General features: G+C 35.9%; 1 protein-coding gene across 13 annotated transcripts in view; it reads right to left on the reverse strand.

Moving 5' to 3' along the window:
• The window catches only part of Klhl13 (kelch like family member 13), a 196,922-nt gene that overhangs the window by 16,397 nt on the left and 156,907 nt on the right, over nucleotides 1–23,618 (reverse strand). For all 13 annotated transcript variants that reach the window (XM_087902656.1, XM_085684959.2, XM_048450376.3 and 10 more), the window contains 3 exons: nucleotides 19,271–19,412; nucleotides 2,896–3,028; nucleotides 2,117–2,313 (listed from right to left, as the gene is read on the reverse strand). In XM_087902656.1, coding sequence (XP_087758782.1) covers nucleotides 2,117–2,313; nucleotides 2,896–3,028; nucleotides 19,271–19,412 — 472 coding nt within the window. The remainder of the gene's footprint in view (nucleotides 1–2,116; nucleotides 2,314–2,895; nucleotides 3,029–19,270; nucleotides 19,413–23,618) is intronic.

The following is a 23,618-nucleotide window of genomic DNA, read 5'->3' on the forward strand; positions in this document are numbered from 1 at the left end:
AAATATACTAACACTAAATACAGTTGATTTAGTTGGGCATTGGTGGTGCATGCCTTTAATACCAGCACTGTGGTGGCATTAGGCAAATAGATCTCTGTGAGTTCAAGGCAAAGTGATTGATCATAATATGTGAAGTTATATATGCCAAACTTCTGTTAGATAATAGGTCAACAATGCTTCTTGATAATCACTATTTCTAATGAAATCATAGCACTTTCCCTAGTTTGTTCCAAGATGAGCTGTTAAGCTCAGAGGAAAGCAATGGCAGAGAGTCTGTCAACATAAGCTTTAAGGGTTACTACTAAATTAATTCTTGAACTTGTGACATTATGAAAATACATTCAATACATCCACAGTTTATTTGAAGTTGTCACATGCTGTTGGTGACAAAACAAACAGAAGAAAAATAGTTGTTAAGAGTATGGGCTTTGTATAGCAGGATTGGAATGAAACTTAATACACAGATTTAGTAATGCTAGCACACAGCAGCATGGGAGACCAATAAACTTCATTTAGACAATTGCGCAGCAGTGATACAAGTCAATAATATAGCACCGCACAGTCATAAAATCTTTAAAATAGCAATTAGCTTCAATTTTACAAGTAATTATGACACTCATTTCAGTACTCCATAATAGAAATGTATTTTAAAAAGCAGATTTTAATAGTATAATTAAATGGGCATTGACTACCTTATCGAAAGTTTCCTTTTTTAAATGTTTTTGTTTAATATGCCTAATTGTTTATCTTATTTTGAATTAACACATAGATTGCTTATTTAAATTTGCTGGTACAATATGATGTTTCAATACATATATGTTATGCAATAATTAGAGGAATTAGCATCGTTTATCTTAATTATTCATCACTTCTTCATTGTAAAGATATTTATAATATTATTTTAAAATTATTTTGAAATATATGAAACATTATTAGAAACAGTCACTCCAATGTGCTGTCGTAGAACACCAGGATATGGCCATGGAACTCTATTTCTGCATCTACTAACCAATTTCTCCATAAACTTCCTTTAGTCCTACAGTCCCTGGGGTCTGGTAATCACTATTTTCCTGTTTCTGTGAGATTCATTTTTCTAGCTTCCACATGTGAGTGTGAACAGGTAGTATTCTTTTTCCTATGTGTGGCTTATTTCACTTAATATATTATATTCTAGGCATATCCTTGTAACTGTGAAGAATAGAAAAGCATTCTTTCCATCATTCCCTTGTGTATTTATATCATTGATTATTGATTCATCTGTTGATAGATAAGAAGCACCTTATTAATAAAATAATTAGGTAAATATTTTCCCCAAACTTAGTGTTTTAAGGAAGTTTTCATGTTCAAAATTTCTAAAAGGCCTAAGAGCAAATTACCAATATTAAGGTGACATTAGTTAAAACCAATTATAGGAAAATATATTATCTATCAAATAATGAATTAGAAAATAAATAAAATTTTACTATCAGTAATTTTATTGACAAAAGAAGAATCCAGGAACTGTAGCAATCTTGTCATCTCTGTGTAAGCCAGGAAATGTTTAAGTTTCCTTGACTAAAATAAAATATCTGTAGGAACACAGTGACTATTAAGTTACTAGTTAAGTTATTAGTTGATTAGAAAAAAACTAACCACTACTCAGTATGCTATGTTCTAAGGAATCAAGATTTACATCTTTTCAAAAGTTAGCATTTAACTGCTAGTTCTTAAGATCAAAGAAGAAAAAAATGTAAAGCTAGTTTCAATAGAATTCTAGAAACTCAGATTATTTTCCAATTTAATTCTATAAAAGACTACTGTGTAAAAGTAAGTCAAATGTTGTATAAAATTACAGAAATGAATAAACCAAAATTAGAGTATACAAAATTATAAAACAAGTTATATTTTCAAATGTATTAGTATTACACATCATTTGACCATATGGAAGCCTTCTGTTAAGTAATTCTACTTTGTAAGATTCACCTGTTTTATTTTCCATTTACTCCCACACCACATGTTATATGACAGCTTCTTCTTCTGACAAGTTTCACATGTCTATACAATTGACGTTATGTGCCCTTCTCGAACGCTCTATGAGCATCTACCACAAGAAAAAGAAGATTTGAAAACATCTTACCCCTGATATGAGAAACACTTTACAGAAGTCTAAAACTGGTAGAATCTGAAGAAAGCTGGCGGCTTCCAGCGTGTCTTGAAGGTTGTCCATGTTGAGAGAAAGTTTCGCAGTATAGATGAAATCAATAATTTTCCTCAGACCCACTTTGCTCACGCCATGAAGCTTGATGCACATTAAATCTTGTTCTTTCATTCCACCTTAAATGAAAAGACAGTCAATTCAGTGAAGGTGGATCTCAGGTCAAACTCACATCTATTGCTAAGACAGTCAAGTCAATGAAAGTGGGTAACTCAGGTCAAACTCACTTCTATTGCTAATTAGATGCAGGAAAATCAAGGGAAAGTCTTACTCCAAGTAAGTATCCATCCCACAGTTAGTATTTGCAAGTTTTTACAGTTCAAAGAGCACTTGAAGAAAATTCTGTCTATACTAATGGAGATCATACATAATACAAGTCCTTTAAAATGGTCTCCTGTCACTTCCTGTCACTTTTGATGGATTAAAGGCCACGTTATAGGCGCATGGAGTCTCTGATATTAAAGAAAGAAAGGCTATGAAGTACAAGGGATGGTACAAAACACGCTTCAATTTCCCTTGCTAGAGCAGCAGCAAACACAACCACACAGACTGGTCAAGATTTTTTTTTTTTTTGAAAGTATTTTTTTAATGACACAGAGTTAAATACTGGATTTTGGGTTAAAAATAATAACAATAAAATAATTAGACAAGGCTTTCTTCTGATGTCCTAATGTGAATGCAGGGTGTCAAAAGCAACCTACCTGTGAACATAGCTTTAAAGTAGTCACTTGCAGATGCCATCATGACTCTGTGCACAGGGTAGGCATCATCTGTATCCCCTGGCATCAGGGTCACGTCACAAAGCAGTCCATCAAGGCGAAGCTGGTCAAAGCCCTATAACAAGCACAAAAATTGAGCCAGGAATCAAGGGGGAAACGAATATCGCAATCTCTGTGTGCTAAGCTTCTGTTTGCATGAAAGCTGCCAAAGGAGTGCTCAGAAAAAATAAAAACTGCGTTGTTCATATGTGTGTATACATTTCACAGCATGAAAAATAGAATATTAAGGCTAATTTACATTAAGAACAAAAAAGGGAAATCTATGAATCTATCTATCTATCTATCTATCTATCTATCTATCTATCTATCTACCCTGCTTGAAGAAAAAAATGATCATTTATACTTCTGTCTTCCCCATATGTAAAAAAGCCCTTCCCATAATCACATGGATAGTACTGCAATAGGACTTTAAGAGAATCTTTTGCATTTTGATGGCTTTTCCCTCCTTGAGACATATAGGAGAGGGTATCTATCTGTATCAAGTGCAAGACTGGAGTTCTTTCTATCACCTGAATTCTTTACCCTCTTTGAGAATGAGGATTACGCTTTAGCTTTAAATATTCCAATACTCAGCTTATTGCTGCTGCTGTTTGGCCAATTATCTTTCAAGTCAGAGATTTAATTATCTTTGATAAAAAGGAATGTACGGAGTCCCAACAGGAGGCTTAATTGTCTCCAAGGGCTTAAAGGATTAGCAGGGGATGAACAGGCTAGCCCCTGCAGGGGAGAGGAGAGACAGGTCCCAGTGAGAAAGTACCTGTTGATTAACTCCTTCCTCTGAACCCCAAACAAGGAGTTCAGGCTTGTCTACTCTTAGGAGAATGAAATGCTTTGAAGAGTACAATGGGCAGATGGAGCGATGTATGTATACCACACAGCATGTTTTACAAGACAAATTATATGATTTACTTTATTAAAATGGAAAAAAGGTCACAATGAGCTTCTAATGGGGAACTACACAGAATTTAATAACGAGGCAAAAAGGAAGAATTTGGCAAGACTCAATCTGTAGTTTCATAGAAACGTTCATTTATAAAACAAATCAGGGGTGGTAGAAACACAGACCACTTTCTAAGATTATAATAAACATAATAAGAGCCAATATAAAGGATTATGCTGTTCCCTTTGTATTTTAATGATCTCCAACATAAAATCATGTTTCACAGATTTAAGAAACAAAGGTATAGGATACACACAGACAGAATATTGTATACATAATAAATAAACAAATAAATAAATATTTTAAAAAAGAAAGAAACAAAGGTATAATTTACTAAGAATGCAATTCTGAAAAGATTCTATACATAAATATAATACAAACCACAATCTAAACTCCCTATCATAATTTTAAGATTGCTTTTAAAAGTAAATATGTGGTTTAATAGAACTAAAATGGCAATGAGATTATCTGATCCAACTACTGTCCCTCTAGGGAGAAAAAAATAGTTTCACATTATACACATACTTTAGGACAGGGTTGTATATTATATTTGTGCATCTTCACCAATGAATGGCATGTATTGTTCATAATTATGAAACTGCTCATAAATGCCCTCATTCCCTTGAAAACACAAATACTCCACACCCTAGCTCTGTAATTCATCCCTTGCCTCTCTTAGTCAGAAAAGCAGATGTAAACGAGGAACAATGCATCTAGCCAAAGCAATGTCAACTTGGAGAAAGTGTTCTCAATACTTAAGACTGTTCCTTATTGCTCATGTAAGGTGTAAAAAGTTCAGTAAGTCTATGGGAGGTACTTTTAAAATTAGGTAAGTATGCATAAGTACTGAATGAGCACACTTCAGTGGGGGTAAGACTGTCAATCATCTGATAAGGAGATGCCCTTGGCTGGCACTGTTCAGGACCAGAACCTTTAAATTGAATTGAGTGCTTTGGCATATACTTTGTAGTAAACGTTCAAGTTAGGATATTCACAAAACTCCCTTTCACTCAGAAGCTGTCAATTAGTACTTTCAAGTCATGTTAGCATGGCAGGGAAAACATTAGCCCTTTGTCATATTAATTAGGAACTAGAAACTTAGCTTCTCCCAAGAATGAAATGGAATAATGTGCTGACAGTGCTTGCTTTTGAAAGAGTGTAAAGGTTGAACATGAGAGTAAAAATGGAATTAAACCCAGTGTTTAGGAAGGAAAGGTTGGATCCAATGGCTTAGCTTGTTTTCCCTTTCATCCACAAAAAAACTTGAGGTTAAAAATTATAGATATATACTTTTTAAAAGTCAAAACACATATGGATAAACGCAGGTGTACTGGCACATGCCTACATAACAATGAATAGCCTTGTATCTCAATGTGTAAAGACAAACTTCATTCTTAGAGGTTGTATACTATCTCATGTGGTGATAGAGCACAGCAATTACAATTGATGCAGCGATGAATTTCCTGTGGACAGATGGGCTCATACCTTCATATATGGACAGTTTGGCTCAGCTCAGCTAAGGTATTAAGAGACTTTATCCTTATCACAAAGTAAATCATTTTGGATCTATTTACACTATGATGGAAAAAGTCAACCCTTTCTCAGTAATTTGGGGTCACGAGGGACATTTGAATCTGCCTTCAATGTATCTACTTTTTGTTCTCATTCTCACACTTCTTTTTTTTAATTTGAGAATTTCATATGCAAGTACCATATTTACATATTGTTTACCCCATTCCTCCTGTTCTCCTCCCACCCACTCTCTCTGAAATTACTGATCTCTTCTTCACACCCCCCCACCCTACTGAGTCCATTTAGAGCAGTTTTTGTGTTTAGGGCTGTACCACTTGGGAGTGGATAATTTATCAGAGGGCTTATCCTTGGAGAAGACTCATTCTCTCTCCCAACAGCCACTGATGATTTGTAGTTCTTCATCTAGTTGTGGGGCCTTGAGAGAATCCCCCATCTACACTGGAATGTCAGCTGATGTCATTACACAGGTCGTGTTTAGGCAATCACACTGTTGAGATTTCATGGTTTGCAGTTTTCATGGCCTATAATAGGAGATACTATTTTAAAGCAGACTTTTGGGTTTTCCAGCTCTTACAATCTCCCCACCCCACTTCTGTGATTTCTCCTGAGCCTTTGTCTTAGGGGTTGCCCTGTAGATGTGTCAAATACGGGTGGTTACCTTACAGTCTCCTCTTACCACTTTACCAGTTTTCTCACCATCTTTCCCCCACACAACTTTAGAAATCATCTTAGAGATCCTGCACAAAGTGTGTCCTTTCTTTATAAAATTAATCTTCTCCCACCAACTTTGTACTTCTTTTCTATAATTTCTATAAACTTATGTTGCCCACCACTCTCCACATAGAGAGTTCTGTTTTATGGACAGTGCTTGGCTTCTAGCTAACTTTTAAGGGTGTCCTTAAAACTGCTTCCATTAATTTAATTTCACCTTTCAGTATTAGCACCTATCTTATTCCTCTACTACTTTATTTCTTCTGGGCCTTGGTTCTGATGTAAGAGGAACTTGCTTGTACTCAGGACCTGAGTATTTACTTTTTCCCCTTCTATAACTCCCCCTACATCTTTTTTTCTATTTCTTCTATATTCTTTAGGAAAAGTCACTAAAATGGTTTTATCTTCTTGAAATTCACCAATGTATCAATTTTTCAAATATTACAAAGAGGCATATACATATATGTGTGTATACACACACACACACACACACACACCCTAAAAGACAAACGCAAATTAACTCAACCTAACAATTTTCAAAATTATTGTATAAGAGGAAAGAATAAGTTGATGTTATAAAATTCTAATATAGAAAAAGCAAAAATAACTTACTTTAAAAGCTGATTGGAGAGTACTGGCATTTAAATGAAATATAATACCATCATGCAGAAAACAACTCTGAGCCGGGCAGTGGTGGCGCACACCTTTATTCCCAGCACTCGGGAGGCAGAGGCAGGCAGATCTCTGTGAGTTCGAGGCCAGCCTGGTCTACAAGAGCTAGTTCCATGACTGTCCAAAGCTACAGAAAAACCCTGTCTCGAAAAACCAAAAAATAAAAATAAAAAAGCAACTGTGATGTATGGTATGGTATTAGAAATAATAAGACAAGTAAATATTTCCACCAACCTCTGCACTGGAAAGAATTTAGTAGTAGTATAATATAACTAATGTGATGACTATAATTTTGCAAAAGCAATGAGCAGAAACAGGAAACTCATCTTGACAAGAACAATAAAAAGATTACCAACAGAAAATAGGTTTTTAAATGCAAGGGTGGAAGCTTTTAAGTATTGAAGAAGAAAGGTCAAGTCATGGGTTTAATCATTAAGTAGACAGCACATATTTGATAAAAATAATATGAGCTTTGTTTTTATGTGGCTGCTCTTCATTTGATTCAGAGAAAAGAGATATATAGACTAGACATAAAATTTTACATTAATATGAAAAACTGTTATCATTATGTATCACGGTTTGCACTTTCAAAACATCTAATAGCTCTCTATCATTGTGCTGTATCATAACTCCTACTTGTCAAAGACTTCTCAAATCTGGCTCTAACCCAACTATACACCCATAAGTTTTATGACCCTGTGTACTGTAACCCATCATATCAGGTTATCCAACCCAGACTTACTCCTTCAAAGCATAATCCAAATTTCACCTCCTTTATAAGACTATTACCAATCAAATCTCCCTAAAACAATTAGGCAATTTTGCTCAATGTCTCAAAATTTAACATTTAAATATAGCTAATAAAATTTTGTTTCCAGAAAAGGTAAAGAAAACATCAGATTTTTTCTTCATTCTACCTCCTGAAATACCTTAAAAACAAGACAAAACAAACAAAAAATATGGTTTTTAAGACCAAAAGAACAGCATTTGTGAAAGATGAGAAAAAATTAGATGAAGTCATAATTGTCACAATACACAGCATAGAAAGAGGTACAATGGGAACCCAGGCAAAATTCAGTTTGAAAAAGACCAAGACAATTATGTTTATAGGACAAGATATCAGGGAGATACGTTTGGAGAGATGCCTTCTCATGCACCCCCTTCCCCAAACCCCACCTGCCAGCAGACCAAGGTGAACAAAACTTGGGCTGTCATGCTTTTTGCAAATAGCCACCTAGCATAGGATGCATGATAGCCCATGTGGTAAATGCTCACTTTTAATTTCTCTATATCTGGATACCACAGCAGGGATTGAAGCCTCAGCTTTTAGATCAAAAAGAGAGCCCTGGTGAGTGGAAAGTATTGGGAAGATGGTCAACGTGAAGTACAGCCAAGAAACAGCACAGAGTCACACTGTGAAACACTGTTTAACAATTAAAAGGGGGCAAACTAAACATAAACGCCAAAGTGAATGGATGTAAAAGACTGGACTATGTAAAAGAAACTAATCTCAATATCTTATAGGTTATATGATACTTTGGAGGTTTTTCTTTTCAAAATAACAGAAACAATGTGACAGAAAATAGATTGTAGCTCCCAAGATTTAGGAGACGGGACTACCAAGAGGTAATAAGAAGTAAGTTGGAGTCACATAATAATTCCATTTCATAATTATGATGATTAAGAGAAATGACATATTTGCAATGCACATACTTGGATTATATCCAAGTAAAAATCACTTTCACTGTATGTTCCAATTTATAAAATAAGAAGTAAGAAGATGGTAAAATATACTGAGTTGACAAAAACTAAAATACAGCTGGCGTAAATACAGTGTCAGACAAAACAGATTTAAGAGCAGAACTATTAACAGGGATAATGTGAGTCATTCTGTGACACAGGCATCAATTAAATTAGAATATAAAATAATTTTTTTTCTATTCTAAAAGCAGAGTTGCAAAATACATGAAGTCAAAACTTGAGTTTTGTAACTAGAAATATCCATGTTGGGGTACAGTGTCAGATATGAATTCCTGGATTTTATACATGCTATCTATAGCATTGTCTTTGGTTTGTTAGTTTTTTTTCTTTACTGTCTTTTTTTCTGTGAAAATGTGTCATGTAGCCTAGGTCTCCAACTACTTACGTGAGTGAGGTTGGTCTTGAACTCATAATTCTCCAGCCTCTATTTCCTGTGTGATAGTATCACAGGCATGTAGTACCTTATCTAGCCCCAGGCATTACCTTAACACTCAAACCAGACAAACATAACTGAAGAAATAAACATTAAAATCCATTAAGACATGTCCATCATGGTGGTACATGACTGTAATCCTAATACTCATGCCCAGGAAGTTGAGGTCAGAGAATTGTGAGTTTGAGGTAAGCTTGAACTGCATAGAGAGACAATGACTCATAAAGAAAGAATAAAAACAAATTCATCAAAATCATAAATATACAAATAAGTCTTAACATGCCAAATTTAACAATATAAAAAGCAGTAGTATAGTATGGCCAATCTCTCCAAGTAAAAGTAGCCTTAGCAATGAAAATCCAATTTTTAAAAAAGTTGCCATATTAATAGACTTGGAAAGAAAGATCATCTTAACAGTTATAAGAAAGCATGGGGAAAGCCCAATATCGAGTTGGGATTAAGGAATAAAACAAATTACTAAAATCTTAATGATCAGTTTCTTAGAAAACTGGGAATCAATCTACCTCAAGATCCAGCAATATCACTCTTGGGCATATACCCAAAGGATGCTCAATCATACCACAAAGATACTAGCTCAATTATGTTCATAGCAGCATTATTCGTAATAGTCAGAATCTGGAAACAACCTAGATGCCCTAAACTGAAGAATGGATAAAGAAAATGTGGTACATTTAAACAACAGAGTATCATCAATGGTTAAAAAACACACAAAAAAACAAAAAACAAAAACAATGACACCATGACATTTGCAGACAAATGAATGAAACCAGAAAAAAAAATCATCCTGAGTGATGTAACCCAGACCCAGAAAGACAAACAGTATGTATTCACTCCTAAGTGGATATTAGATGTAAAGCAAAGGATAACCAGGCTACAATCCACAGCCACAGAAAAGCTATGTATCAAGGAGGACCCTAAGAGGGACATGCATAGCTCACCCTAGGAAAGGGAAATAAATAGACATGAGGGAATGGGATGGTTGAGTTGGAGGAGGGGTGGATAGAGGAAGCAATGAAAGAAACATTTTGATAGAGGTAGCTATTATAGGATTAGGGAGAAACCTGGTGCTAGGGAAACTCCTGGGAACCCACAAGGATGGCCCCAGACAAGACTACTAGCAATAGTGGAGAGGGTGCCTGAAATGGCTTTTTCCTGTAATCAGATTGGTCACTACCCTAATCGTTAGCTCTGAACCTTCATCCAGTAACTTATGGAAGCAGATGCAACGATCTACAGTCAAACACTAGGCCAAGCTCCACCGGGTCCAACTGACGAGGGAGGAGTGATTATATGAGCAAGTGGGGGGGTCAACATCATTATGGGGAAACCCACAGAGACAGCTGACCCAAGTTAGTGGGAGCTCACTGACACTGCACTGACAGCTGAGGAGCCTGCACATGACCTAACTAGGCCCTCTGAATGTGAGTGACAGTTGTGTGACTTGGTCTTTTGTGGGGCCCCTGGCAGTGAAACCAGGATTTATTCCCAGTGCATAACTTTTTTTTGGAGCCTATTCCCTATGGTGGGATAACTTGCTCAGCCTTGATGAAGGGGCGAAGAACTTGGTCCTGCCTGAACTAGATATGCCAAGCTTAGTTTACTCCTCATGGGAGGCATTACCCTCTCCGAGGAGAGGATGGGGGATGGGGAGAATGGGTAGACCAGGGGAAAGGAGGAAAGGGGAAATTGTGCTTGATAGGTAAAAGGAATACAAAATTTAAAGTAAAAAAGAATTGAAAAAGGAAAAAACTATAAACAAAAAACCCAACTAACTGAGAAGTACCAAAATCTTACTACACAACGTCATACCTAACGACTAACAGCTTTCCTTTAAAATCAACAAGACACAATATGGACATGCTAAGAACTTCTGCTCAACATTTTTCTCCAGATCAATAAGCCTGCCAGTGCAATAAGTCATGGGAAGAAATAATCAGGTGGAAGCCCCCACATGGTGGCTCAGAACTTCCTGTCACTCCAGCTCTGACACCTTCTTCTCACCTCCTCAGGCACATGGCAAGTACACAGTGCACATACATGCATGTATGCAGGCAAAACATGGCTATATATAAAATCAATCTAAAAATTAAAGAAAATACTTGAGGGTGAAGAAACCCTATCACAAAAAAAAAAAGAAAACGAAGAAAAGAGAAAAAGAAAAAGGAGGGTTGGATAATAACACAACTGAAAGGGGATGTCTTAGACACAGCTTCAAGATATTTATCAATTGAAAGCATAAGAATGGTTCATTGTACCCTACCCTGGGAGAACTAAGAAGTACTTCCCCCAGGAAAGATACAGAATGAGTTCTTTCTAGTCTAGTTGGCAAGAAGGAACAGAAAATAAATGAAAAGTATGATTTTGATAGAATCTTAATTTGTAATATCTTAATTAGATAGTAATCTAAATTAATAGAACTATTTCATAGCATGTAACTTTTCATTATTTTTATATTAATTTTTTTGAGACAGGGTTTCTCTATGCAACCCTGGCTGTTCCAGAATTTGCTCTGTAGACCAGGCTGGCCTTGAACACAGAGACCCACTCGACTCCTGGGTGCTGGGATTAAAGGTGCTCAGTGACAAACTGGGCTCATCAACACCTTTTTAAAACTGTTCCTTTTATAATTACAAAGTTTTCAAGTGAGATAAAGGTCATCAACATCCCAAGACCAACAACCCAAACATCAACTTTAACATTAACACCCCATGAAGCTAAACCAGGGGAAAGCAAGACACATTAATTTGTCTAAGCTTTCAAACAACCTACTTTTAAACATTCTATTAGATAGGTAATAACTGAAGGCTATAAAATTCTATTAGATAGGAGCTGGAGAGATGGCTCAGAGGTTAAGAGCACTGTCTGCTCTTCCAAAGGTCCTGAGTTCAATTCCTAGCAACCACATGGTGGCTCACAACCATCTGTAATGAGGTCTGGTGCCCTCTTCTGGCCTGCAGGCATACATGCAGACAGAATATTGTATACATAATAAATAAATTTTTAAAAAAAATTCTATTAGATAGGTAATAACTGAAGGCTATAAATTATACCTTACAGTGACGGTAGCACTAAAATTAGGCATAGAAAATAAATAGCTAAAATGGAGAAAAACATGGAAAGATCAGAGTGACAGGCACTAGTTATTAAGATGGGAAAGTGTCAATTACAAGTCTCAATGGAAGAACAGAAAGGTTCTTTAAGTTTCCATGAGTTAAAATAAGTATAGCCAATATTCAAGAAATGGTTTATATGGTTTATATTCAATGACAACTTGCATGCATAGCTACCAGTTGGAGCCTGCTACCCTACCTATGATCTCCTTGTCCTAAACAATGGGACTACCAATGAAATGCCAATTTATATTTTGCCTCTTTGCTTTTGGCTTATTTACTTTTTTTTTGGCAAATATAGAGACGAACAGGCAAAGAAGGAAATAATCTGTGTAATATTACTATTTCTATCAATAATATTATTCATGTAAATTGTTAGCTTCTATTGAGATATTTTTACAATTATGGCTAATGGGCAGTTAATATTTATAGAACTTATATTTTAAAAGGTAGAACGGTTTAGAACAAAATTAGAATATAAATGCACAGAGTCAGAAACCCTGGGTCAAGTCATAGTAAGTGCCATCTAAGTGGTTATATAAATTTTTGCAGGCCTCCTAGCTTCTGAGATAGACAGTCCCAATATATACGGTGGATATAACAATTCTTGCCATCTCTGTCTCATGACATATTTTCAAGTATCAATGAAGGAAGATTATATGTAAATGCATCACATACTGCCATCTAAATTCATTCAATTCCATAAATAATCTTCACAAAAAGAGCAAAGAGCATTGAGCGGTTCCTTTATGGCAAGTATTAGGCTAAGCTCTTCACATGCATTACTTCTTTTAATGGTACTTACAATATTAAAAAACTAAAGCTGGATATTTATGGAGAATACTCTCATACCCCAGCACTAGATAAAAGGCATACAGAACATGCTTAGATTCCAGGTCTAGAAAATCTTTATAAGAGTGAACATTCATTAAGGACTGAATTATGTGGATATAATAGAATCTAATAACCACTTTAGGCATAAAATATCTTACATGGGAGAAATATATCAATGATTGTTAAGCTACAGTTATGTAAGAATGAATACGGCTCTGATATGCTATTGCCTAGAGGAGTGCCTATAGATAAAAAGTATGTATCACAAAGTTTGAAAAGCTAGAAGAAAGGATTTTAAAACTTTTTACCATAAAGAAGTGGTAACTATTTGAGGGGAAAGTATATTTAACTTTATTTAAACATTATACAACCTACCATGTACCAAAACATCACGCCAATCATTAATATGTATACCTTGATGTTTTATGTGTCAGGTAAATATAAATTTAACAAATATCTGCCCAATAGGGAAACAATATGTTACCAAAAGGGACCATTTAAAGTGAGTCATTATTAAAAAATAGGAGACAGATAAAGAAAAGAAAGGGCAGGAGAGGAAAGAGGTGTAAAAACAATGATATGTGAAAGAATGGTGTAACTTTTCAGGATGACGAAAGTCAAAGTCATGTACGCATTTTCTTTGACCCTCTTTTCTATTAACTCTGCTAAGCTAATGCCAAGGAAAGGGGTATGTGGCTGAATGGACAAATGATTAGAAATTAACATAACAGAACAATGAAGGAATATAAAACTGAAGGCATTTTGAGCAATGCCAGCCAACTAATAAGGATTTGTATCTATATTATATAAGAGAACACTTATTGAATATTGAAAAGATAAATAGCCCCATGAAAAACTGGGTCAAAATTCTAAACAGACATTTTGCCAAAGATGGCATACAAATGACCATAAGCACAAATGAAAATCTGTTCAACATAATTTAAAAATTGGAGAAAAGCAAATAAAAACCGTAAGTAGAACTTCATACCTCCTTGGATGGCCATATTTTTAAAAAGCACTAAACAATTGTCAAGGAGAATGTACTATGTGCTTTTTTTGACTGTATTGCATGTCAAAGAGCATGTGCTACATATATTCTTTACTATAAAGAAACCAGAACTGCCCACAATTCAGTGTAAATATAAGATAGTACAGCTACATTAGCACATACCCCAGTAACTCTTCGAAAGATTGAGCATACAATTACCACAGGACCAAGCAACTCTGTTCCTAAACTCATACCAAAAAGAAATAAAAATATTTGTAAATGTATAATCCTAACAGCATTGTTCATAAGCTAAAAGCTGGAAGTCACCAGGTACCCATCAATGAACAAACGGGTAAACAAAATACATCCATGCAAAGTACATCCATGCAATGGGAATACTGTCTGGTCGTAGAAAGAAAGGAAGTATGCTGTATGCTATAACATGGATGAGCCTTGAAAACTTTATAATAAGTAAAGACACTAGTCACAAAGGCCATATATTTGATAACTTCGTGTGTGTGAAATGCTTAGACTAGACAGAATTATGGAGCTAGAGAATTAATGCCTACCTAGGGAAAAGGAGGGGGCTGTCAGCAGAGCGGGAGTACCTGCCAGCAGATACAGGTTTTCTTATTTTGAGATGACAATCTTCCAGGAATAATGATAGCTGCAAAATCCTATGAAGAGTCTAAAGCCCACTTACACACTTTAACTAGGTGAATTATACGGTGTATGAATTGCATCTCAATAAAGCTCTTATTTAAAAATTAAATGTACCTGAAGGCATATGATACCGAGAATTATCATCAAAGGACTGCATAGTAAAAGAGAGGCATTGTCAACCTGGGACAATAAGGAAAAATCAAAGAACCAAAGGCTCTATGAGAAGCAAGCACAGATACAGTAGCAGTCAAGGAATGGGGGAGCAATGAAATTAGCCTCCACTTTGAACAATCACTCCTTAAGTTAATGTTGGGTAATCTTCTTACTTTGCACATGTAATTTGTACTGCTAACTCCATCATGGACTCTCCTGGGATTTGTCTAAGGCTCTAGGAATCCAAGCTGATTACGGATCAAATGTCTTTCTAGGCACTGTGACAGCCTAATTTGTTGCAGCCTATTTAATAAAGCTGACTAATCTCCTAGAGTCACTGAGGCCAACCAGATGGATACTTTATTTGGTGTACCCATCACTTCTGATCAGCTACATTCTTCCCCTGACAACCTCTCTGCTTAGCTTGGGTGGGAGGAAAAGAACCATTTGTCACACACCTTACTTTTCCACAAACTGTGACATTTAATCTTCATATCTTTCACCTAGATTACAAATAAGGAAAGTGGTCCAGAGAGGATAAGTGACTTTCTCAAAGTCACATCACTAGCCAGTAGTACTATAATGAGAATTCTAGTTTGGGCTGAATTGGAAGGCCCAAGTTATTCTCACTACAGTTAGGAAATGGATAATCATTCAGGGTGAGACTTCCTAAAACAGTTGGTTGCTCCCCATGGATCTTTCCCCGTGACGGTACTTTCGATGCCTGTTCAAGCCGGAGTTTGTGTTGTTGCTAATTTTAACACAACGATAACATTTATATATTAAACACTTTTCTGAGTTATTCCCTTGACAACCATGCATCCTAAATTAGAAAAAGGCTCTTCCTGTTAGTGCTTGGTTTAAAAAATCTGTTTGTGGGTATATAATTCTTTACAAATAATATTTTTATTAATTCTTTGAGAATTCCACAGAATATATGCTGATCACATGCAACCCTCTCCAAACTATCCCCACCTCTCTACCCACCTGACTTCCCTTTTTCTTTCTTTTCTTTTTTGCTTTTTTTCCCCTTTAACTCATCAACTTCAATTTGCATTTGCATTGCCCAGGCGGGAAGCCTGCCCTGGAGTGTGGCTGACTTACCCAGGGGTCACTCTCTTCCAGCAGCTATCAAGTGCTAATAGCATCTCAGCTAGGGGTGAGACTTGGTGCTGACCCACCCCACCGCCAGACTGGGATATTGTTTGTCTTAGGTTTGCACCAGTCTTGGGCACAGTGTCACAACTGCTGTAAATTCACATGCGCATTTGTCCTACGGTGTCTGGAAAACACTACTTTATAGTCCATCCACCACATCTGCCTCGCTTTTACACTCCGCCCACATCTTTCAGGATAATCCTTGAAACTCTGGCGGAGTGGTGTGACATAGATTTCCAATTTAGGTCTGAACAGTGTTCAGTCCTCTTTTAGGTGCACACTGACCCCTCGTTAGTCTCTGTGCTAATTGCCAACACTACATAAAGTAGCTTTCTTGGTAAAGATTGAGAGATATACACTAATCTATGAGTATAGCAATGGGCTATTAGAAGTTGCTTTGGTACTAAATTTAGCAGAATAATAGTCAATTTAGCAGAATAATAGTAATATCTCTGTGTATCCCTGACTCTCCTGGAACTCACTAAGTAGACCAGCTGGCCTCGAATTTAGACATCCACTTGCCTCTGCCTCCCGAATGCTGGGATTAAAGGCAGTTTCTGAACAGTTAAATAATATTCCATTGTGCAAATGCACATTTTTTGTGCATTCTATTTCCTGGCAAATGAATAGTGCATTAATGCACACTGATGAGCAAGCATCCCTGTAGTAAGATTACCCAAGAAGAATAGCTGGATTATCTGGTAGACTGACTTGCAGCTTCTTGAGAAATCTCTATACTGTTTCTACAGTGGCTGAGCCAGTCTGTAATCCCACCAGCATCTGCTGCCATTTGTTTTCTTGATCTTGGCCATTTTGACTGGGTTAAGATGAAACCTCAAAGTAGTTTTAATTTGCATTTCACTTATGACTAAAGATGTTGAGTATTTTAAAAATACTCCTCGGACATCTGTATTTATCTTTTGAGAATTTTGTTTAGGGAGCTGAGACAGAACTGGTTGCGTAAATTTAAAGTCAGCTTAGACTACATAGTGAGCTTCAGACCATCCTGGGCTACAGAACAAGATCTTGTCTGAAAACAAATAAACAAACAAAAAAGTAGGATAGATCTGTGTTTTGAGTGCAAGGCGTATACAATTAAATGACAAAAAGGTAATGGAAAACATTTAAGCTATTTTAAAAGTTTCCTTGCTGTAACAATGATTTAAAATGTATCTATCATCTCACCTATTCATCCATGGAGAAAAGAATCCATGGCTGTTGGTGGAAGAAGATTCTAGTCTGTATACAGTGGTGAAACTGTACAATTGACACTCAATATGTTGTGTGGGTCCCTTATCTGAAAATTCAACAACCTGGGATGAAATGTGTAGTTAAGTCTACCCTAGTATGGTTGCAGATATACTGAACATGGCACTTCAGTACTTTCAATCTTGTCGTCTGTCCCTAAATAATTCAATACAGTACCTATGCACATAGTGTTTGTAGTGTATTAAGTCAATAATCTAGAGATGCTTTTAAATATACAGAGGATATATTTAGGTCATAGGGAAACATTATGCTACTTTTTGTAAAGAACATGAGAAGATTTTGGTCGCTGGGATGAGTTCTAGAACCAGCTTCCTGTGGTGGCTAAAGACTGCATTTACTCTCTGGAGTAAAGCATCACCTAGGGACTTGCTGGAAATGGGAATTATTAGGTCACATCCCATATTTTTTGATTCAGTATCTCTAGGTTGGGAGTCAGTGCTCAGTGTTTTAATAAGTCCCTCTGATGATCCTAACACTAAAATTTGACAATCACAGCTACAAACTACAGTAGTGATCACTATTCAGTTTACCGCTTTAAAATAGCAGGTTCACAAGCGCAGTATGGATGCCTCTGGTTTTCTACCCAGAATTTTGTTTGTTCTGAGACAGGGTTTCTTTGGAGCTTTGGAGCCTGTCCTGGAACTAGCTCTTGTAGACCAGGCTGGCCTTGAACTCACAGAGATCCACCTGCCTCTGCCTCCTGAGTGCTGGGATTAAAGGTGTGCGCCACCACCACTCAGCTCCCCCCCCCCAGTATTTTAAAACTGTTATTTACTACAAGGACATTAAAGTAATATGTTACTTTCTTGTATGTTCTTGATATTTACTTAACCCCTTTTATCTCCTGGGAAAAGTCAACATTTACATTATGTATAGAGTGTCAAGATGCCAAAAGACGGAACCCTTATATTTCCACTGAGGACACCCAAAGAACAACAAACTTTAGAACCCATCTCTCAGGATTTATAGATTGGAAAGAAAAGGCAATATAGAGATGCCCTGATCAGTAGTCACATTTTATAGATAAGGAAAATGAAGCCCGGAGACATTACACTAAACAGAGATTCTATAATAATTATAAGCACCATCTTTCATTATAATATGTACTACTTCAGTAGTTGTTCTTGATCAAATAGATTCACAAAATCCACATAGGAAGATTTCATTTTATGATACATTTATATATACATATATAAATATAATACAAAAGCAAAAAGACCAACAGAATTGAAATCTGTCAGAAGGCACTTAAGGCCATCCAGGACTCTACTGTTCTCTAATTCATCAATGACCACAGGATCAGTAAGGTCACTTAGAATGTCAATGTTTGTGAAAAATAGTCCCAGATCCTTGCCCTTTGTGATCCTTTGACTTCCTGTCCCCTCCTTTCATGTGAGTTATTAATTCTTACATTTATCTGTGGGATTGTGTGCAGTAGCCTCCATCCCTACTCCCACACCTACTATGGTCAATGAGAATTAAGATAGCAAATAAATATGATATTTAGGACTATGATTGAAGATGACTACACAACAGATGAGAAACTAGAATATTAACAATAGGAAACCTGTGATGTTTTTTACTCTGGCTGTGACATAATAGACTTTAGAGTCAATATTGGCAAACAGGATGTACTTTATGGAGAAAGGAAAAGAAACAGGAGGAAATAATAAAAAAAAAAGTAGACATATATGAAATTAAAAAAATAAATTAAAAATTAAAGTGACATACTATCAAGATACTCTGTACACAAATAAAACAAAAACAAACTGTGGGAATGGTTTTAAACTCAAGAATGCATTTTTGGTCAAGATTTCTATACTGGTAGGGTTTTATTTGTTTTTCTATGTAACAGATTATATTTCTGAGATATTTTATGTTAACAACAGTAGCTGAGCTGAAAATAGAGATTTGCCATTCACCTTCCCTCTCCCATCCCCACATAATAACAGCCTCCCCAGTTATTGCTATTCTGCACTTCAAAACAACAGCAACGACTACTGAAAGGTTCATAACTGTACAAATCCCGCAAAAGAGGTAGTTGACATTACCTGTAACACCACAGAACTGTGGGTATTGCTGGTAAAGATGCGTGTGTTTCCTGCCTTGGAAGAATGCAAATGGGAAGAGAGCCCCATTTCACAGCTTCCAAGGGACAGTTTCAAATGCTGGTCTTCCTCTTCCACAAGAGATCTGAAAGATGTTTTAAATGAGAAGAAAAGAAAAATGAAAATGTGCATAATTCACAGCAATGAAATTATTTTAGGTAGATAGCTCCTGCTGACAATCATCTGTCTACAGAATACACGGAGGCTCGTTTCACTGCATTCTAATCCTACCCGTCGGTAGCATAGAAGAAATACACATGTTTAAAATGCTTTCCATCCAGGCGGTGGTGGCACACACCTTTAATCCTAGCACTTATGAGGGAGAGAGAGGCAAGCAGATCTCTGTGAGTTCGAGGCCAGCCTGCTCTACAGAGCTATTTCCAAGACAGTCAGGCGTACACAAACACACACACACACACACAAAAAAAAAAAACCCTGTCTTGAACACCAAAAAATAATGCTTTTCAAGAACAGAAAATGTAAATATAAACTGAGAAATCAATCAAAACATAGCTTTAAGGCATAGTCTCAAGGAACTTTTAGAGTGACAATATTTGCTTTGTGTATTTTACTATTTGGATAGCAATGCTATCAAATTATATCCTTCCTGGTTATGTTGAATTTAAGTATCTAATTTTAGAAAGAGAAAACTAACAACTGATGTATTCAATCACTGCTCTCTATCAAGTACTTGCCAAGAACTTTACCCATGTGAGCTCTTTTACTTTAAGACAACCCAATATAAAAGTTCTTATTATTAGCTCTGCTTTCTTTTCTTTTCTTATTTATTGTGTATGAATGTCTGCCTGCATGTACGTCTATATATCACAAGCGTGCCTGGTGCCCACAGAGGTCAGAAGAGGGAGTTAGATCCCCTGCAAAGAAAATTACTATTGGTTGTGGGTTACCATGTGAATACTGGGAACCAAATTTTGGTCCTCTGCAAGAGCAAATAAATGCTCTTAACCATTCAGCTATCTTTGCAACCCCTATCTCTTTTTTAACCTTTCTTTTCACAATTTGAGATTGTTTGGAGAAACAACTGTATCCTACTAGTATTTCCATCTTTTCAAAGACATAGATAACATAAGTAAATAAAATATATTAAAATAATAGCTTTTCCTCAAGGACCATAAGAAAGGAATGCAGAATGTGGAGTCACAAAGACACTTCATTACCAGAAACGATAATGAAACCGTTGATAGTCACAGGACTTTCTTTAGATTATACTAAAAATTGACCACCCTAGAATGATCTGTCATTATTTCTTACAAGGGGCCTTTTGTACCCTTAACTCTACATAGCTAAAGTGGATTCTGGATCATGTGCCTAAGAACAAGGAGTCCTTGGCTCTGAATTGGTTTGGTTTGTGCATTCATGATAGATACTGCTAAATGGATATTAGGAAAAGAAAGAATTTCGATCAGAATTTTCCTTATCTAAAATTTTTGAAATTTAAATTATGTGATTTCTTAGCTGGACTATCTAGTATCAAAGATTTCACCCTTTTCCTGTAATATCTATAACCTGAGCTTCTCAGTTTTCATACGAGTTTTAAGACGATAGCTACTTTATACACAAAGATGTTGCTTTTTGAATACTGGCAGCAATCAAGTGCTTTTAAATCCTGTACTAATTAGCAGGAATTCTTGCCTTAAGGGTGGCATCAATTCTTCTGAACAATATTAGAGCCATAGTATAATGAAAAATGAATTAATAAAATATAACCATGTTTTATTCATCTCTCATAGATATTTAATAGAGAATAATTCAAATAAGATTTTGACAAGCATAAAAGAAAATGAACATAGCCTTCCATTAAAGTTTCAGAAATAGCTTTAAAAGGAATGATATACTATATATATAATTTACATAGTGTGCAAAATACTCATATACATGTTTGTAGACAGGCACTGGAATTTATAGCATCAATTGGGAAAGTCAGAAATAGATGGTGAGGCACGTCTCTACCCAGAATATATCTATCCATCTAAAATTATTTTAATAGAAAATTCAAGCAGACTGTGCTATTAATTTCTATATTCCCTACACACAGCCTGGTATGAGGGGCTTAATTTATGTCCTGTGACTGAATATGGAATCTCATTTCTGTGAATCATTCCAAAGACATCTCTTTATCATGCAGTGCTTAAATGGCCATCAATTATCATTTTCAACAAGGACAGGAGTAAAGTCGCAGCTGCTCTGTCCTTGTGACATACCCTAGAAGTCGTTTCTTTGAATAAACTACAGGTAACAACTTGTTTACTTGTCATTTGTCCCTTGCTCTCAAAATTGAGAAGGTTTATATGAAAATGTAACCCTTTCGTGGCATTAGGAGATAGCTGGCTTTCTAGTTAATTACATAAAAAGCTGGAGAAGCCCTCACACTTGACTTCTGGAATACGGGGGAGACTGATTCTTTAACATTCAAAACACTCCCTATCATTTTTGTGCCAGTAACAGCACATGTCATATCAACCTTCTTTGGAGACTCAATATGCCTGTCTAGCTTCTTTTTATTAAATTTATAGACTGCAAGGAAAGCGCATTGTTCTTCAACACTGAAAGGAACTAATAGCTTTCTCTCTCTGGAAAGCCCAGGCTACAATTACAGCATGTTATTCTATTAAGGAGCTGTTTATCAGAAAAATTTCAGACCAAAAGCTATTTTTTTAAAAAAAAATACTTTCAAGTTAAAACAATATGCATGCCAGCGGTTCTCAATGGGCAGAGGAAAGAATTTTTCTTCCAATCCCTGCCCCTTACCATACACACGTCCCTTGAGAATATTTGTGGACATTTTCCATTGTACTACATGAGGGAGAGGTAGGCAATTACTGTCATCTCTTGGGATGTTGCTAGACATACTACAGTACACAGGACAATTCTGTATGTCAAGGATGTTCTCAGGCAAAAAATGTCAATGGTACTAAAGTTGAGAAACCCTGGTACAGAGGAATTGCATTCACATGAAGTGTTTATCGAGTAATTTCATGTTTTAAATATTTCCCCATCCTTGGATTGACTCCACGAAGTAATGTTAACATTACAAAAACACAGTGGGGATTACTAATTACCACTAAATCTTCTAAAGCCATTTTAACAGAATACCTCAGCTCTCCTCTTTCCTAACACTTTGAAAACTCAAGTGTTTACAACAGACCAGTAGATAATAGCACTGATGTTTATACGATAATTATGTAAAAAAAGACTTTTATATTTTATATAACAAAAACAATATCTTAATTCTGCTTAAAACAACTGTTCACTGGATTTACCTTAACACAGAAAGTTGCAATCTTGTAAATCTTGAGCAAATCCTGTCATTTTATAAATACTAAAAGGTTATTTAGAGGAGACAATGTCTTCATCAGTTTTTCTAAAACTTAAATCTTCCTGCTATAACATTAAAATCTATATGTGACTGACAAACTAACCCTGCACACTGAACACATTTTATTTTCAAAACAGCAGTGAACCACCGAACGTAAAACTAATCTTTCACAAAATGTGCATGAACCAGCCAAATGTGTTTGTGCAAAGAAAATAATCACTGTTTTGTTGTTGTTGCTGCTATTGTTGAAGAGCTGTGGGTTAGAGATGAGGCGCTCTCTATGTCATTTTACTAAGATCTCCACAGACACGAAAAACTAAACATATCACAGTGCATTTACTTACACTGTTGTTTGAAGAAAGAAAAAAAAATCCTAAGCAACTGTTATTTTGCTAAGCAATGCCAACATTGTAATCTTGTCTCAGACTTTCCATATTTTACAAGAACCTCAAGGAAAACATATGTAAATAAATACAAATGTACAAATTCATATAGGCAGATGTATAAATAGTTAACAGATAAAATTGTTCAATTTCTTCAGTATTCAAGAACATGCAAATCAATGCAAAGTGTCTATCTTTTAAGCCTATAAATTATCAAAGACACACTCTCAAATTCACTAGTGCAGACATGCATGAAGTCCCTGGGGTCTACGTGAAGGTGTTCATATAAATGGATATTTGACAAAAGGCATCTAAAAACTACTAGACCAGTTTTTTCTTTTTTTTATGATAATGAAGGATTGTGCACTACATCTGTTCCTAGGAGAATGCCACCCAAAGAAGGCCCTGTGATTCTTGTTAAAATGTTTCCTATACAGAACAGTGACGAGTAAGTTCATTTGCCCAAAGTTCTGTAAATCACAGAGTATTCTTACAAATTACTATACCAATCACATTTGTTGGTATGCTCCATGGGAGGGCACCTCTAATTTACATTTATTTAGTCCAAGTG

Source organism: Myodes glareolus, chromosome X, assembly GCF_982192425.1.
Source record: "Myodes glareolus chromosome X, mMyoGla1.1, whole genome shotgun sequence".
NCBI lineage: Eukaryota > Metazoa > Chordata > Mammalia > Rodentia > Cricetidae > Myodes > Myodes glareolus.